General features: G+C 34.8%; 1 protein-coding gene across 2 annotated transcripts in view; it reads right to left on the bottom strand.

Moving 5' to 3' along the window:
- Nucleotides 1-400: 400 nt before the first annotated feature.
- slc4a2a (solute carrier family 4 member 2a) overlaps nucleotides 401-19,330 on the bottom strand; it is a 34,379-nt gene continuing 15,449 nt past the window's right edge. The window contains exons 3-24 of one of the 2 annotated variants that reach the window (XM_073849718.1): nucleotides 19,119-19,284; nucleotides 17,988-18,247; nucleotides 16,949-17,085; nucleotides 16,590-16,822; nucleotides 14,982-15,121; nucleotides 14,669-14,725; nucleotides 12,979-13,159; nucleotides 12,389-12,524; nucleotides 11,736-11,925; nucleotides 11,538-11,643; nucleotides 11,268-11,452; nucleotides 9,914-10,130; nucleotides 9,617-9,820; nucleotides 9,382-9,530; nucleotides 8,660-8,854; nucleotides 8,138-8,350; nucleotides 7,908-7,997; nucleotides 5,997-6,163; nucleotides 5,659-5,912; nucleotides 3,351-3,520; nucleotides 3,051-3,224; nucleotides 401-1,893 (exon numbers count right to left, since the gene is read on the bottom strand). In XM_073849718.1, coding sequence (XP_073705819.1) covers nucleotides 1,813-1,893; nucleotides 3,051-3,224; nucleotides 3,351-3,520; nucleotides 5,659-5,912; nucleotides 5,997-6,163; nucleotides 7,908-7,997; nucleotides 8,138-8,350; nucleotides 8,660-8,854; nucleotides 9,382-9,530; nucleotides 9,617-9,820; nucleotides 9,914-10,130; nucleotides 11,268-11,452; nucleotides 11,538-11,643; nucleotides 11,736-11,925; nucleotides 12,389-12,524; nucleotides 12,979-13,159; nucleotides 14,669-14,725; nucleotides 14,982-15,121; nucleotides 16,590-16,822; nucleotides 16,949-17,085; nucleotides 17,988-18,247; nucleotides 19,119-19,284 — 3,705 coding nt within the window. In that variant the 3' untranslated portion in view covers nucleotides 401-1,812. The remainder of the gene's footprint in view (nucleotides 1,894-3,050; nucleotides 3,225-3,350; nucleotides 3,521-5,658; nucleotides 5,913-5,996; nucleotides 6,164-7,907; nucleotides 7,998-8,137; nucleotides 8,351-8,659; nucleotides 8,855-9,381; nucleotides 9,531-9,616; nucleotides 9,821-9,913; nucleotides 10,131-11,267; nucleotides 11,453-11,537; nucleotides 11,644-11,735; nucleotides 11,926-12,388; nucleotides 12,525-12,978; nucleotides 13,160-14,668; nucleotides 14,726-14,981; nucleotides 15,122-16,589; nucleotides 16,823-16,948; nucleotides 17,086-17,987; nucleotides 18,248-19,118; nucleotides 19,285-19,330) is intronic. The other variant, XM_073849719.1, reaches the window with a different exon arrangement.

Below are 19,330 nucleotides of genomic sequence, written 5' to 3'. Positions count from 1 at the left end.
GTTAGAACAGGACAATATTTGGCCGAGATACAACTATTTGAAAATCTGGAATCTGAGAGAGCAAACAAAAAAACTAAATATTGAGAAAATTCCCTTTAAAGTTGTCCAAATTTAGTTCTTAGCAATGCATATTACTAATCAAAAATGAAGTTTTGAATATTTACGGTGGGAAATTAACAAATATTTTAATGGAACATGATCTTTACTTAATATCCTAATGATTTTTGGCATAAAAGAAAAATTGATCATTTTGACCCATACAATGTATTTTGTTGGCTATTGCTACAAATATACCCGTACTACTTAAGACTGGTTTTGTGCTCCAGCACAATCTCATGATTAATTTGATATGTGTGTGTAAAATTATGATTTTAATAAATCAAAAACAAAAGGTCTGATGTAAAATCAGCTCTATTATTTTATTAGGTTTGGGCCTGTGCTCTAAACATTTCCAAAGCTAAAACAAAGAAATATGCCCACAGCATTATTGACATTCTACAGTAATATATTAACAATCACAAAAATCTATTGTCGAACAGCTCTTTTTCTCTCACACTTGCTATCTTCACTTGCTAAGGTCACTTTTTTTTCAACCTTGTGAAACCAAAATTATATCTCAAAGGAACTATCAAGTGAAAAAGGCACTACTACAGTATGTGAGACCGTAATGAAAACAGTAAAATGAACTCTCAGAAGTTTGCAGGGAAAAACATTTTGACATCAAGCACACACAACAGATTCATTAACATCTTAGATGTAGTCCCTTCTTTATAAAAATAATTATTTGCAAGATTTTGATTGGAATGTACATGACACACATTTAAGAAAATGGATTACAGAATTATACCAAATCTACACTTGTTTGGTATTTCCTGCGTCAACAATTTGATTCTAGTTCTGTACCTCAAAAGACAAATATTCACCTATGATGCTTGTTAATAAAAATAAAGAGTAGTGCATTGAACGATCAAACCATTTCACAAGTGTGGTCGGTGATATTTTAAACCTTTAGAACTCCATAAAACATTTGCTTTTAACATTCTTTCATTGTCACTATAATCAAATAACTCTGTGTATCTTCATGTATTATTGTAACTATTAAGACTACTTATATTGTATGATTCTCTTAGTGTTATAAGTTATATAAACACACAGGCCTCTTTGGTGCTCTGGTGAGAAAAATAATTTTGCCACAATTTTCAAAATACAACATATTCACAGCTGACATAAAAATAACAGAAAAACATTATTTTTTCTTCTTCCAAATAAACTGGTGACTGCAACCACTGCTTTCTTGACATAAGCATTGTTTCTAGATATATATAGGTTTTTTTAGCTGAATACAGCATAAATCTGTGTATAATTTCTGTTTAGCTACAAAAATATCGACCATATATCATTTGCATTAATGTATTCTGTACAGTTGTTCATTGTTAGGAGTCACCTTGCAATAGAAAAGGCTTCATTTCAAATTCTTCTTAAAAGTGCTTCCTGTATCATTTTGAGCTGACTGGATATAATAAATTCACTTAACCCTCCACAACAGCACAATAACATTCCAACTCTGATAAATAAACAGAAAAAAATATTAATATTACAGGTGACAAAGCTTTCTTGACATTGAGCAACTAGTTAACACTTTACATATGTATAAATATAACGTTTACATCATTTAGGCAAAAACAAAATGGGGGAACAAAATAGAGACAAAAACTGATTAAAGAAAAAAATAGACAGGCAGTACATCTGGACGTCTCTGACTGAAAAACAAAGAAACAGGCAAGCCCAGGTAGTGACAGGAGAGGAATGAGGTCATACTGGCATTTGCATCTCTGTATATTCATCTTGGCCTTCTTTGTCATCAAATGATGGCTCTGAATCATCTGCGTCAAGCTGTCACACAGACAAAATGAACAATATTAAAGGCAAACCACAATATATTTTAAGAAAATAAGAGGGATCACTGACCTGAATAAGATATTTCACATAAAAGATGTTACATATAGTCCACAAGAGAGAATAATAGTTGAATTTATCAAAAAAATGAACCCGTTCAAAAGTTTACATACACTTGATTCTTAATACTGTGTTGTTACTTAAATGTTTTTTTTTTGATAGTTGTTCATGAGTCCCTTGTTTGTCCTGAACAGTTAAACTGGCCGCTGTTCTTCACAAAAATCCTTCAGATCCCACAAATTCTTTGGTTTTTCAGCATTAATGTGTATTTGAACCCTTTCCAACAATGACCACATGATTTTGAGATCCATCTTTTTTTTCCACACTGAGGACAACTGAGGGACTCATATGCAACTATTAGAGAAGATTCAAACTCTCACTGATGCTCCAGAAGGAAAAACTATGTATTATTAGGGGGGTGAAAACTTTTGAACAGAATGAAGATGTTTACATTTTTCTTATTTTGCCTAAATATCATATTTTTTTTCATTTAGTACTACCCTTCAGAAGCTAGAAAAGATACTTACATGTTTCCCAGAAGACAAAATAAGTTAAATTTACCCTGATCTCCAAATTCAAAAAGTTTAAGGGCTCATAATGCATTGTGAAGTCCCTCAGTTGTCCTCAGTGTAAAAAGATGGATCTCAAAATCATACAGTCATTGTTGGAAAGGGTTCAAATACACAAAAATGTTGAAAAACCCCAAAATTTGTGAGACCTGAAAGACTTTTCTGAAGAACAGCAGGCAGTTTACCTTAAAGTACTGTGGATCATTCAAGTAAGAACACAGTATTAAGAATCAAGTGTATGCAAACTTTTGAACAGGGTTATTTGTATAAATTCAACTATTATTTTCTCTTGCGGACTATATGTAAACATCTTCCATGTGAAATATCTTCTTCAGGTCAGTACTAAATAAAAAATAACATGCATTTTGTATGAACCCTCAAATATTTTTGTAAAATAATTACCATTTTGCAGATTTTGCAAGGTGTATGTAAACTTTTGACCTCAACTGTATATAAACTGTAATATAAGTTTACTCATCTACAAATGTAATTTTTCCTATCAACGAAACGAAAACAAACACTCACACATTGTATCTCACGGTGAGTGAATATTCGGGACAGAAGGAACCTTCTGAATGGCACAGTGAGGACAAGAACAAACGGGAAGGCTAATGAGGCCGAGGTTGACATTACAACCCACAGCACAGCCAGGCACACCAGCTGCAGACATGTGAACAGGTGCATGCGTAGAGTACGCACCTGAAATAGACAAGTCGAAGGTTAAAGCACAGCTAAATCTGAAGAGATGGCATTCAATACATACCGTCATCTGATTGATTTAAGACTGGTGTGATATTGTCATTAGCTGAGTTCTCAATGACAAACCTTGCGGACGTAGGTGTGGTCAGGATGGTACTTCGGTGGCATAAATAGCAGCATCATGCGTTCTGTTAGTTGGACACCATTAAGAGACATCACTCCCATATAGAGGAATATACCAAACAACACAGCGATAGGAACTTGCCGCAAAACATCTCCAATCACAATGGAGAGACCTTTGGAGGGAAGAGGGTTTATATACGGTCAGTTCCAAACAATTCAACAGGCCAGTCACAATTGCGAGTTTTTATCTTGCAATTGTCTTTTGAAAAGTTTATATCACACAGTTCTGAGAAAAAAATCAGAATTATCTCACAATTCTGATTTTATGTCTCAATTACTGGTTTGTATCACACAGTTCTGAGGAAAAAAGTCAGAATTGTGAGTTTATATCTCGCAATTCTGAGAAAAAAGTCAGAATTGTGAGTTTATATCTCGCAATTCTGAGAAAAAAGTAAATGAGTTTTTATCTCGCTATTCTGACTTTATAACTAACAATTGTGAGTTTATTTAATGCAGTTCTGAGAAACACTGAGAATCTCGCAATTCCGATTTTGCAACAAATGCAAATTTATATTGAGCACCTGAGAAAAAAGTCAGAACTGAGTTTATATCGTTAATTCTGAGAAAAAAGTCAGATGAGTTTTTATCTCGCAATTCTGACTTTGTAACTCGCAATTGTAAGTTTATATCACACAATTCTTCAAAAAAAATCAGAATTGTGAGTTTGTATCATGCATTTCTAAAAAAAAGCTGAATTGTGAGATGATTTTATTCAGTGGGGGTAGTTACAAGCAAATGTAGGCATTACAAAATTATACATGTATATATATGTACAGTATAAAATTTTTACATATTATTATTATAAACTATTATTAAGTGTAAAATATTAAGTAAATTATTATGAATAAATATGTTAGTAAATGTTATTAAAGCTTCATTAATTATTTTAAATATTAATTCTAAGTGAGCATTAGATAATGACAATATATATGTGACCCTGGACCACAAAACCAGTCTTAAATCGCTGGGGTATATTTGTAGCAATAGCCAAAAATACATTGTATGGGTCAAAATTATTGATTTTTCTTTTATGTCAAAAATCGTTAGGAAATTAAGTAAAGATCATGTTCCATGAAGATTTTTTGTAAAATTCCTACTGTAAACCTATCAAAATGTAATTTTTGATTAGTAATATGCATTGTTAAGAACTTAATTTGGACAACTTTAAAGGTGATTTTCTCAGTCTTTTTGATTTTTTGCACCCTTAGATTTCAGATTTTCAAATAAATGTATCTCGGCCAAATATTGTCCTATCCTAACAAACTATACATCAATAGAAAGCTTATTTATTGAGCTTTCATATGATGTATATATCTCAGTTTTGTAAAATTTAACCTTATGACTGGTTTTGTGGTCCAGAGTCACATATCAGCTGATATACAGTGGAGATCAAAAATAGAGAACAACCTACAACCTAAATTTCCTAAATTTCAAGGTCACCGTTCAGTCCTATTTGACGTTATCCTGACAGGAGCAGAAGGACCATTTTTAAGCATATTTCATTAATTAATTGTATTCTGAAGCACAGTATATAAAACTTATGACATATAACTGATCAAAATTAGAACACTTATCGATACCTACAACTTAATTCCCTAATTACATAACAAACCCTATTTAACTGGAAGAATTTCTCCAATTTTCACTAAGATGGCGGGCTGCTCTGAGGTGACTGAAACCCTGTGACAGGAGGTTGTCCTTCCAAAGGAAGTTAGTCATTCCAAATCTGTGATTTTGTAAATATTGCAGGTTTACAATGACATTAATTCATTCAAGTCTGCCAAAAAGGCTGGTCATCCACGTAAGACAAATTCACAAGAAGACAGATTAATGTAGAGACTCTCAGTGGCGAATCAGTTCAACACTGCAGCTGGAATTGCTTGTCATTTCAGTGCTGAACAGAGCCGTCGGACTAAAAACGCACTCCAAAATTTTAGTTGTGATCATCTTTCATGCTACAGTGGTTACTGTTTTCTAATTTTGATCACTGTGTTTTCCACTAAATAAACATTTTTGCTGAAATGCCTTGGTTAATTTGTCAAACGTGTAAGTGTAACAGCGGTATACCCACAGCTAAAATTCCTTCAAATTTTGAGTGATGAAGATGAACAATATTTCTGAAAAAAGTATTCATAGACTGTTCTCTAATTTTGATCTCCATTGTATTTCCAGTATTGTCTGATAACGATGAACTTTATCGGCTGCCAAAGAGTAAGGTGCAGTTATACTGTAATGATATTAAGCCACTCACCTACTAGAAAAGCCACCAGAAATCCTGTTACTCTCTGCTCTTTTACTTCCTGAATGCGTGGTTTGTCACCAGGTGCAACAGCTTTGCTCATCACAGTGAGACTATTTGCATGAGTTACAGAACGAACTGTAGCACCGGTCAGCCACGGCAACCCAAACAGTGCTGAAACACCACCCGCAACCACAATGATCAACAGGTCCAAGTGAAACCCTGAACCCTTGACCAGCATCCTGTCCTTCTTGCTCACAATAAGACTGTAAAGGAGAATGCAATCAATAAAATGTGGGATAAAGGTTATAGGTATTGTCAGAACAGATCAATGAATGCCTGTGACTCACGTGGTAATTTGAGTTTCCATGAAAATGAGGATGTAGGCGAGCAGGGCAGGTAGAATGCTGGCAACCATCATCCAAATAGGAAACTGACCATCAGAGCCCAGTGGGTGTATTAGCCAACCACGCTTGTCCGGGCTGGTCACAGAGAAGCCATCAGGCACACTTAGTTTCTATATGGGGAGGAAAGAAGTTTGAAGATCACAGATTGTGTGAGACTCATTTGCCAGGTGACTAAAGGAGATTTGCTATAAAGATATAGAATATTTTCTAGTTATGAATCAACGAATAACCTAAGAGTAACTTAAAACCCTAAGGACACAGATACATTAGTAAAATTTCAGGCAAAAAAGGTTCATTGTCTATTGAAACACAGCTCACATAGATGTCACTTTCAAACCAAGATGAAACTACATGACCAACTTCAACTGTTGTGAAATCTGTGTGGGGAAATTTTTCACTCTCAAGCAAAAAATACCAAATCATGTGGACTCTAACTGAAATTACTGGATACCATCTACAAAAATGTATAGAACAACAGCAATTGTGACCGCCTTTTTACAGAAAAGTACTGGGATAAATTTTGATAAATACAGAAGTGTCTTAAATACTTAAATTCACTTTTCCAAATGTTACTTAAGATGTCTCTTTTATCACAGCACATCATAGAAAATAGCACAGAAAAAAGTTAAAACTGAATGACTACATGGCTTTAAATCTTTTTAAAATAGTTTATTTTTTCACCTTCCACCTTTTTTTTTTTGAAGAATGTCGGTAGACTTTTTCATTTTTATAGTATTTTTTCCATACTGTGGAAGTCAATGTCTACCGATAACTATTTGGTTACCAGCATTCTTTTAAATGACTTTTTTTTGTGCTCAGTGGAAGAAAAATTCATACAGGTTTAATAAAGGATGACAGAATTTTATTTTTGCGTGAACTGTGCCTTTAAATTGGGTGTGTGTTTTGTTTTTAATTATTTAACATTTTTAAGCAATTTTTAGTTTTCACTTCCTATAATTTCCTCCAAAGTACTTAAAAAACGTCACACACTACCAGTCAAAAGTTTTTGAACAGTACGATTTTTACTGTTTTTTTAAAGAAGTCTCTTCTGCTCACCAAGCCTGCATTTATTTAATCCAAAATACAGCAAAAATGGTAATTTTTATTTTTTAGTTTTACTATTTAAAATAAATAAAATATAATTTAAAATTTAATTTATTCCTGTGATTTCAAAGCTGAATTATTAGCATCATTACTCCAGTCACATGATCCTTCAGAAATCATTTAAATATTCTGATTTGTTGCTCAAAAAAACATGTTTTATTATTATTATTATTATGTTGAAAACAGTAATAATAGAAACAGAGTTTCTTTCTTTTTTCTTTCAGGTTTCTTTGAATAGAAAGTTCAGAAGAACAGCATTTATCTGGAATAGAAATCTTTTGTTAGATCATAAATGTCTTTATCATCACTTTTGATCAATTTAAAGCATCCTTGCCTAAGTACTAACTTCTTGAACAGCAAGTAATAATGTCAAAGATTTAGCTTTAACAGCAATAAATTACATTATATATATATATATATTTAAATAGAAAATAGTTATTTTAAATAGTAAAAATATTTCAAAATTTTACTGTATTTGCTGTACTTTGGATCAAATAAATGCAGGCTTGGTGAGCAGAGGAGTCATCTTTAAAAAAAAAATTTAAAATCTTACTGTTCAAGTAAGTTTTGACTGGTACTGTATATCTAAAAAAACATCTAGTCACATGTCATTTTTAAATGTGTCATTTAAAACCTTGCTTGATGTACAATGAATTCAGGTGTTTGGGTAGAAAACGCTAAGAGAAAACTAGTTCATAGATTGTTGATTAAACATGAACCAAATTATATAAACACATCTTCATGTCTCACCTGCGTGTAAGTGTCCTTAATGCTGTAGTCCAGCAGAACCATAATGGAGATTGCAATAGGAACTCCAAAATCTCCAATAGCCCTTCGGAGCTGAACAAAAGATAAGAGCCAATATCACTATGGTCAATAACTCTTCATCACACACATATATTTAACACTTTGATTCATTGTCGTATCTGTTTATTTAGACATCACTGAGTAAACAGCACGACACTAGGACACTAGCTTACCGTGCCAGGGAAAAAAGGGCTGTTTTTGAATTTACGCAGATAGAAGGCAATGAAGAAGGTGCCGGCTGTGAGCACCAGGGAGAGGAGAGCTGTGTTTGGCTGGTTTAGGGTTTGAGTGGCATCTGGAGGCCTGCTGTCACTTGTGGGCGTTGGTAAAACAGTGTCATTTTCATTTTGCCCATAGCAGCTTTGGAGAGGATGATCCATGAAGATCTACACAATGTACAAAGACCGTTTGAATATCTGCTATTCACATTTAAATCTCTGTCATAAAAATACACTACTAACCAAAAGTTTGGGGTTATTATGATTTTTTTTTCATGCATTAAATTGACCAAAACATTTTCAACATTGATAATAATATGCCTCTTGAGCACCAGATCCGCATATTAGAGTGATTTTCAGTAATTTTTGATCAAATAAATGCAGCTTTGGTGGAAATAAACATCATGAAACATTTAAAACATTTGAAAGACTCCAAACTTTTGAACAGTATCATAAACAACAAAAACATGTCAATACTTTGCCCAGCTTGAAGAAGGTCTCGTAGATGAAGATGAGAGAGATAAGGAAGGAAAAGATCTCTTGGGTGAAGCGTGACACAAATCGCACCAGGAAGCTCCCTTCAAAGGCCACCGTGAGAACTACAATGATAATTAACCAGATTCCAATCCACACACGCCCTGTCAGATATTCGATTTCATTGGACCTACAGAACTGCAAACACATTGATTCATATTCAGTTTTCCTGCTATATCATTCAAGTGAAACATTTTCACATTTAAGTTGTGGGGTCAATTTACTAAACAGTGCCACTTTTGAATACAGACATTCAGTATTCTTCATAAACCAGGTTCTAAATGCATCGCAATAGCACAGGAAAGTATGTCAATTTATTATAAACTGAGATTTTCAGTCCAAAGAGGCCTTTATATTCAAATTATGTTTAATATAGATTGTGTTTTATTCTCAAAAATCTGTGCTACACTCTTAAAAATAAAGGTCCTTTTTTGGCATTAATGGTTATATGAAGAACCTTACAGATCCACTGAATCTTTCAAATGCAACCTTTCAAATTTATAGTCGTTAGATTTTTTTTAATGTTCTTAAAAACAGTTATTTTAAGAACTGTTCTTTATTAAGAGTGTATTTGCATTTGAATTAAGGAAAGCAGTATTAGCAGGCAAAATTTGCTTTGTCTTAGTGAATTAGTAGTATTGTTTTTGTGTATTAGAAATACTTACTGAATAGAAGGACTCTTCAAACACTAAAAGAGGTCCAGAGAAGCCCACCACCAGCAGAGGCTGAGCCCCAAGCAGGCAGAATAACATTCCCTGCACAGCAGTGGCAATAATCAGCTCTGACACACCTATCAAACCATCTGTCTTTTCACCTGGGGGTGAGAGAAATGATTCCATTAGGTAAAGGTTCCTTGTTTTAGATACATCATAAAAACAGTGCTTTATACAGCTGACTAACCCAATAGTCCTCCAAAGGTGATAGCAGGAGAAAGGGCAGCAAAGTAAATGAATATGACTGTGGCCATACATTGAGGACTTAGAGCATCCCTAAAATCACTGAGATATTTGGGGTAGCGGCGCCTTGCATCTCGGATAACACCGCCAAATAGCTGACCCGTCCTCCGAAGAGGATCGTCTTCAGGTTTCAGAGGAGGATGGAGAGCTGAGAACATTAAGAATGAATATAAAATGTAATTTGATACAGTAAACTGATCTGTTCACTTATGTATTCTGTATATGAGCAAGAGCCTTGTACCAATGTCCTCAGGGCTCTTGGGTTCCTTGGCCTGCAGTTTGACCTCTTGCTCATGTCTCTTGTGCAGAATCTCTCTCTGGAAGCGAGCGATAGAATGCAGCAGCTCATCTCCTCCAACCTCAGATGGAGGAAGCACAATACTGCAGTCTAGAAAGCTGTTGATGGCTGTCAGCAGGTCCTGACGCTCATCTGCCAAATACGCCGCTTCATGAAAGTGCTGGAAGAGACATTTGAAATTCCATTTGCACTTAAACAAGTAAGAAATATGACTGAAAGTGCATTAAATCAAATGTATAAAGATGCGCTACCAGTCAAAAGTCTCTTCTGCTCACCAAGCCTGCATTTTTTGATCCAAAGTACAGCAAAAATAGTACAATTTTGAAATATTTGTACTATTTGAAATAACTGTTTTCTATTTAAATACATGATCCTTCAGAAATCATTCTAATATTCTGATTTGCTACTAAAAAACATTTATTATTATTATTATTATTATTATTATTATTAATGTTAAAAAAAAGCTGAGTAGAATTTTAGAACTCTTAATTTCTACTGACTCCAAGCTTTTGAATGGTATAGTGTATAATATCACAAAAGATTTTATGATAGATAAATGCCAATTTTAGATCTTCCTATTGATCAAATAATCCTGAAAAAATTGACTGAATTGTTTTAAATATTAATAATAATAATAAAATGTTTCTTGAACAGCAAATCAGCATATTAGCATGATTTCTGAGGGATCATGTGACACTGAAAACTGGAGTAATGATGCAGAAATTTAAATTTTGATCACAGGACTAAATTACATTTGAAAATATATTCAAATAGAAAACAGTGTACAAATAGTACAAATATTTCAAAACTGTTTTTGCTGTACTTTGAATCAAATAAATGCAGACTTGGTGAGCAGAAGATTTAAAAATACTTTAAAAACGTTTGACTGGTAATGTACAAGTCTTGCAGTAAAATTGTTTTTTTTTCAAGGATTTTTAGATATTTATACACTACCATTGAAATGTTTAGGCTTGGTAATATTTCTTATTTTTTTCTAAAGATGTTTTTACTTAAAGAAGACTCTTATGTGCACCAAGGCGGCATTTATTTGATCAAAAATAAATAAAGTGTCACATGATCTTTCAGAAATCATCAATTGTCATTGACAATCAATATTATCAATATTGCGGTGTTGAATTTTTCTTTGACGTATAGAAAGTAAAAAAAAAATAAACTGAATTAATTTTAAATTTAAAACATAAATGACTTTGAATGGTAGTGTATATAATAATACAGCAGAATTTTGGGGTGCACTATCTCTTAGAATCTAATAGAATCTTATCCATTCTGTGCTTACTTTATCAGACATAAGTGTTGATATGGAGCGCCCGATTTGGTGGTAGTCCATGTTGGTACTGGGTGGGCCGAGCAGCACGAAAAGAAACCTCACTGGAATCGGCACTTCTAGAACTGACTCTAACAGAACTGCTTCCTGCAGTCTCACAAAGGCCATGGTGGGCTGGTCCAGGAAATCCACACTACCTGTGAATGAGCATCTGCATTATAGCTTGAACAGATGTGGTATGTCATGTGCTGATTGTTATAAGGTAACAGGCAGTTAACTGACCCACAAGGACAACCGTTGCTTCTGCATCCTCTGGAATCTTCTCAAGCAGCTTCAGCTCATGTTTAGATTTAGTTTTGTGCAAACCAAAAAACTGAGGTACATCTTTCTGTGAAAACAAAGAGGAAAAGTCTAATTTTCTAAGTGTCTAATTGCCTATTTAAAAAACAAAACACACACAGACTTTAATGCACACAATACCTCATTCTTTTCTGAGTTTACACTAATGCGTGACTCAAAGTTACGTAGTCCTCCGATGAGCGGGTCTGTGGCAGGGGGCTCTGGTGCGGCAATGTGGTTACTGCTATGGTAATGAGATATGAGAGAGCCAAGGCTGGTTGCTGAGATGTTCCGGTTGAATAAGCTGTGCTCCTTGCCGTCACTCGGATGACTGATAAAGAGAAGATCAACAAAGCAGAAAGTTAAGCTGCATCATCTAAATGAGAAAGGTGCTCCTTAAAGGAAAAGCTCACCCAAAAATGAAAATGTTGTCATCATTTACTAACCCTCATGTTGTTTCAAACCTGTATGAGTTTCTTTTTTATGTTGAACATAAGAGAAGGTATTTTGTAGAATTCTGGTAATCAAACAGTTGTTGGTCCCCATTGACTTCCATAGTATTTCTTTCCCTATTATATAAGTCAATAGGGACCAACAACTGTTTGGTTCTTTACAATTCTTCAAAATATCTTCTTTTGTGTTCAACATAAGAAAGAAACATACACAAGTTTGGAACAACATAAGGCTGAGTAAATGATGACAAAAACAATGATGACCTATTATAACTATAACCGATTGTTTTTGAGATATGCAGTGTAATGTTCATATAACCTATATATATATGTGAAACTAACCTGTGTTTGAGAAGCAGGGCTCGGAGCACATTGGCTCTGTCCTGTGCTCTGATTTGATCTGAGATAATCATCTGCTCCACAACCTGATGAGCAATACCAGGCAGCGTCTTCTGGTCCAGGTCCAACAACACTGCACCTGTAAGATTACACCACCAATACATTAGACACACCAGAAAGCATTTTTATTATTTATATGAAATAGAAATATATAAAATTTGTAGCTAGCAATCAGTTTACACATTGTATTTGTAAATACAGTCAAACCAAAATTTATTCAGACACGTTCAACATTTCTCACATTATCAGTTTATTTGCTATAGATTAGAAAATGGTAAGGAAAATATGACAAGAACTCAAGAGTTAGGTCAAAGTGTCAAATAAAATTTTTGGTCCAAGTCAATTTTACTGCTAGTCCACTGTATGAAGAATTTTTGAGTATAATATGTCACAGTTTACTTTATTTTGCTATCCTCACTTACATAAATTAACTATGGTGTCCTGCACCCACTATATAAAAATTATATCTGGTGTCTGAGTAATTTTTGGTTTGACTGTGCATATTTGTAACTGGTCTCTCTCCTCTCTCTCACCATGTGAAATGGTCTTGCGGAGCTCCAGCAGGCTGCGGAATGAGAGTGAAGCTACATGAGGTTTGCCCCAGCGCTCCGTCTCCTCCTCCACATCCTCCTCAAACTTTATCCAACGAGCTGTTTCCTTCCAGTGCATCTCCTGGTTCTTATCCATCAGTAACTCATTCAGTTCAACAAACACCTGAGAGAACACATGCATTTATGATTTATTCTTCTAACCTTCTTGTTGTACATTTTTGGATTTATTATGGCTAATTTGATGGAAAGCCATCTGTTTACGTTAGAAGAAATTATGTGTTTGTTGAGTCAGGTTTGGTTTAGTACCATTCTTTCTATAAAATCTAAAATGCAAAAGAGTTTACAACATATCACAACCTTTAGCAAACAAATACAATTTTAATAAAAAAAAATACTTATGTAGTTCATGTATCATCTCAGGCAATGCTAAACACTTAATTATTAAAGAAAGCAGACGAGATTCAATTTAGTCTACATTTCATTGAGGATTTTTTTTTTCTTTTAGTCAAGAGCAAGCTTTTCCGGCAAGCCGTCCAATATATATCTGCAGATTTCAGCTTTTAGAATAAAACCTAATTTATTGTGTTTAAGTTGATGTCAATAGAACTGTTCAGTTTGTTGTCATTAATTACTAATTACTAATGAATTCTTTGGTTTTTCAGCATTATGTGTATTTGAACACTTTCCAACAATGACTGTATGATTTTGAGATCCATCTTTTCACACTGAGGACAACTGAGGGACTCATATACAACTATTCCAGAAGGTTCAAACGCTCACTGATGCTTCAGAAGGAAACACGATGCATTAAGAGCTGATGAAAACTTCTTAATTTTGAAGATCAGGGTAAATGCAACTTATTTTATCTTCTGGGAAACATGCACGTAGCTTCTGTAGCTAAAAATTATATTTAGACAAAATAAGAAAAAAATACATATCTTCATTCTGTTCAGAAGTTTACATCCCTGGCTCTTAATGTGTCATTTTTCCTTCTGGAGCATCAGTGAGTGTTTGAACCTTCTGTAATAGATGCATATGAGTCCCTAAGTTGTCTTCATTGTTCAAATACACAAAAATGCTTAAAAAAAACTAAGAATTTGTGGGTTTTTCTCAAGAACAGCTGGCAGTTTAATTGTTCTGGATAAAGAAGGGACTCATGAACAACTAGCAACACAGCTGTGGATCATTCAGGTAACAACACAGTATTAGGAATCAAGTGTGTGTAAACTTTTGAACAGGGTAATTTTTATAAATTCAACTATTATTTTCTCTTGTGGACTGTATGCAAATGTCTTTATGTGAAATATCGTATTCAGGTCAGTGCTAAATAAAAAATAACAAGTATTTTGTATCATCCCATTAATTTTGGTAAAATAATTAACATTTATATGATTATGTTTAATGTTAAAGTCTCTTTAAGTAAAATTAAAAAGTTTAAATAATGTTAGTAATGTTAACAGGCCTTATTCTACTCATAAATCAAAAAGCGCCATTCTAGTACAGCTCTACCAGTGTGAACTTAGTTAAACACAGTTCTGATACTGTGACCATCCACTGCTTCCAACAAAACCAGTGGTACAGACATGATATTAGCAAACAAGTGGTGAGTAAAAACCACACTCAAGCTTCAGCTGTTCCACAAAGCAATCATACCAGCTCTGTGCTGCCCTACCTTCAGCTGTTGGGCACGACGAACCTTGTGGTCCATGTAACAGGGCCATGATCTCCTCTAATAAACAACAGCAGGCTCAGTGAGCCAATGGTAGTGGTACACCAGCCTTGTACAGCATGCAGTCTTAAAAACGATCCTTTACTGTATTTTCTTCTCAGTAAACAAAGCATTACATTGTGCAATTAGCTTGATATTGAAACTTTTAGTAAGTTGATTTCCTGAAAAGTGTGAAAACATTTTTCTTTTTGTTTTGCACCTAGAAAATTGCTTTAAGTGGACAGGGGAAAGATAATCTAGTTAGCTGGCGTCTCACCTCATGTGGGGTTCGATCCAACTTGGTCCGGATACGACTGTTGGGCTCTTTGTGGTCCTTGCCGATGTGAACCACTTGACCTTTAGCGCTCTTCTTAACCAGGTGCCGTCGCACACCAGGGACATCTTCAAACCTGTGACCTGCAAGAAAGACAGCAAGACAACGCTGAAATACTAAACCAAGAGTTAAAAAAACAACAAACAAGCTAGAACAACACTGAAGCTGTAGCACTCCCGAAGGTCTGTGAGTATCAGTAACTCAGTGCTTACCTAACCTTAACAACACTGGCTACATTGCATACAATAATCAGCAGCGTCCAAGCACAGAAGCACTCAACTGAGCGCTCACTAGAACATGACTCAATTTTGTGTCTGAAAGTGATCTATTGTTCAGTCAAAATTATCTGTATTTACAGCACACACACACAAAAGAGACGTCAAAGGCACAGTTGTAGTGGGCAGCTCTGCACCCTTTGAGAATGTCCACATTCCTGAACCACAGCCATAGATGGTTAGATGTACAGGCTGAAAACATGATTTATTCTCAGAAGAATGAGAGCAGAAAGGTAAATAAAGGAGTCCTTTATAACCTTGGAAAAAATAGAAAAGATGGCGAGAAAACAAACACATTTTCTTGCACTCAATACACGTCATTAATGACCTATGATCAGCTGAAATGCCCAATACTTGCTGAAAAACAACCAGTCTCACTAATAACTAATATAATGCTACACTGTATCATAGGAGGTAAAAGTATTCTTTTTTTTAAATGTACTGACCACAAACTTTTGAATGGTTGTGTATATTGTTACAAAGGATTTCTATTTTAAATAAATGCTTTTTGACTTGTTATTTATAAAATCAGCAAATTAGAATGACTTTTGAAGGATCATGTGACACTGTAGGCTGGAGTAATGATGCTGAAAATTCAGCTTTGATCACGGGAATAAATGACATTTTAAAGTATATTAAAATAGAACACTGTTATATAAATATATTTGATTATGTATATATTATTTTAAAATGTACATTCAATTTGTATTTAATAATAATATTCAATATTATTAAGTAATCATTATTATTGTTATTATTATTACTTGCAGATTTCTATTTTAAATAAATGCTGTCCTTTCATCACTATTTATCAAAAATAAAATAAAAAATGAACTACAAAATGAGCACAACTGTTTTGAACATTCACAGTAATAGGAAATGTTTCTTTAGCAACAAATCAGCATATTAGAATGATTTTTGAAGCATCATGTGACACTGAAGACTGAAGTAATTGTTAAAAATTATGTTAAAAATTCAGCTTTGCATCACAGAAATAAATTAGATTTTAAAGCATATTAAAATACAAACCTGTTGTTTTAAATTGCAATTAAATTTGACAATATTACTGTTTTACTGTTTCAAATAATTGCAGCCTTGTTGATCAAATACAAGACTTCCTTCAAAAACATTAAAACATTTTACTGAACACAAACTTTTCAAATGAATATATGAATAAAATATAACATATTTACACATAAATAAATGTTAAAGTTCTTCACATCTTACATTGCCAAATACACCTTTTGTCAAATTTTAGACAAGCACAGATACTCACTTTTAATGCCATCCAGGTCAACCGTGGCAAGCGTTTGTGCCTCGCTCTCGTCAGTGGGCATATATCGGTAGTTTTCTAGTGCAGTGCCCGTCATGTTGCCTGTCCGGCGGCGCTCCTGCAGATCATAGCTGCGGCCGGCCTTAAAGCTGCCGTCAGGAGAACTCAAACTTGGAAACAAACACGGTGCAGAAACCCGTCTGCCATTGGGCAGACTACGAACCCAATTTCTGCCCCTGTGGTGGTAACAGATAATAGTGAGGTTGAACACATACATATATTTGAATCTTTGTATGTATTTGTGTGTGTGTGTGTGTGTGTGTGTGTGTGTGTGTGTGTGTGCGCATGACATGTACACTTACGTGGCTATTGTAACATCTTCTGGGATGCTGATACTGGTGTGAAGTGTTGAATGGGGTATGATTGGCAGCTTTCGATGTGGTGAGGCTTTTCCGTTCTTTTTCACAGTGGAGTCGGGATCATCTTCTGATACAAAAATCTGTGGGCCAACAAGAGAGAAGTTAGTAAGATCATAACATGTGCATGGACGTAAATTTCATTTAACAGTAGGGGGGGACAATAAATATAAAACTTCTCATGTGCAATTTTTGAAGGGGACACAAATAATACAGTCAAATTGTACTTATAAAGATACACAACAATAAAAACGAGGAATTAAAAAAAAGGTTTAAAATTTTATTTAAAATTAATTAAGACACTAAAGAAAAGAATAGAAATTGATTAAACAAAAAAAAAACTGTGGGGTCAGTTCGGACGTAGCACACTGCTCATTTAGTAAATGCACAGCTAAACAATATGCTAATTGTGGCCGTTAATGTTAAGTTAACATTATGCCAGGTCGTCACAAATAAATCAATGCATGGGAAACGGCTTTGGCGTGTTAGTTCAGTGCACTATGCAACAAGCTATTGTAAACAAGCTAACTTTAACTAGATAAGTAATATTTTAATCACTAATATAGCAGATTCATGGAAAATTGCATCGGTAGTCAGCATTTTTGCAGCAACTAATTTATGAATGAGTCTGCATCAAATGCATTAAAGAGAATCGCTTTATTTAAGGTGAATAAAATAATACGCTACTTACTGGAGTTCAACATTAACTGAGCCGCTGCCACACACCTGACTGGTGCAGGCAGTGGACCAAACCACTGTGACGAAGGGGAGGGGGAACTCAACTGTTTCTAAATGCATTTTTTGCAGGGGGGGGGGGGTTCTACTTACACAATTATTTTAGGTATACATATATTTTTCACAATAGAGAGTGCAATTTTTTTAAATAATTTTTTGGAGGGGGACATGTCCCCTCTGTCCCCCCCGGGATTTACGCCTATGAACGTGTGTGTGTGTGTGTGTGTGTGTGTGTGTGAGACTTGACTACCTGTGCCTGCTCAGCGTCCACCTCTGTGTCTGTTTCCGGTGTAGGTGTGGTAGTGACATTGCCCTCTTTATCCTGCTGGCTACAGGAGTCTTCATCCACCTCTTCATCCTCGTCATCCTCATCTATCGGGGGAGCTGCTCCCATGGATGAACTCCTCCTCCGTCCAGAGTCCTTTCGCTTTCTTCCGGGCTTTTTCCTCCGGCCCTCTGGGAGGTGTTTAGACAGAGGGTGGTGAATGTGTAGAGATGTGTGACGGTGAACTACAAATGCCAAAAACATCACAGATTTAGAAGAGCATCACTGCAGAGTCCCTTAAGGGAAATGGTTAAAGAGACAGCACAAAAAAATATTTTAATGTGTTTGTGTTCCCAGGGAAACTTTGCATTCCTTTACAAAACTTTTGAGGAGGAAATACTTTTTTTTCAGTGCTCTATGTTGCAAACAAACACAAAGGGTCACGGCAAACGCAATACTTTTGCAGGAAAATGTAAAAGTTTGAAACATCCCTGGCTTTCCCTTTACTCACCCTCATGCTGTTCCAAACCCATAAGACCTTTGTTTATCTCCAGAACACAAATTAAGATATTTTTTGATGAAATCCAAGAGCTTAAAATTAAGGATGAACCACTGATGTCACATGGACTATTTTATCAATGTCCTTACTACTTTTCGGGGCCTTGAACATGTCAGTTGTGTTGCTGTCTATGCAGGTTCAGAAAGCTCTTGAATTTCATCTAAAATATTGTAATTTGTGTTCTGAAGATTAACAAAGGATGAACTTACTGGTTTGGAATGACATAAGGGAGAGTAATTAATGACAGAATTTTTTTTTTTTTTTGCTTTGCTATAGCCATTTATAGATTTTTATGCGCTTAATGATTTAAATAAGTCAAGAAAGAAGAAAGACATACTGATTTGAAATGATATGAGGAAGAGCAAACAATGACAAAATTTTCACTTTTGTCGTTTTCTTTGGAGGCAAATATTTTAGAAAAAAACAAACTACCAAAATTCACTAAATATCTATAAAACTCTCAAATTAATATGCATTCTCATTTTATTAAGTTTTTTTATAATATGAATGAAGTTTTTAAGGTGATAAGCCAGATGCATCAATAGTAAAGCTCTCACACTCAAAGTCCTCTTCATTAAAGTTGCGGAGTTGTTCGATGGGCACGCGCTGGGGAGGTGTAAGGATCTGCTGGAAGCGCTGCACTCCCAGTGTCTTGTTCAAGTCCCCTTCATCATCATCATCATCATCATCACATCGCTGGGGTGGAGAATGCACTACAACAGGCTACAAGAAAAATATAAACTTTCATTTCTTTTCAAATAGCCTATGT

Source organism: Garra rufa, chromosome 10 (genome assembly GCF_049309525.1).
Source record: "Garra rufa chromosome 10, GarRuf1.0, whole genome shotgun sequence".
Taxonomy (NCBI): Eukaryota; Metazoa; Chordata; class Actinopteri; order Cypriniformes; family Cyprinidae; genus Garra; species Garra rufa.
This window is presented reverse-complemented; position numbering and strand designations above follow the sequence as displayed.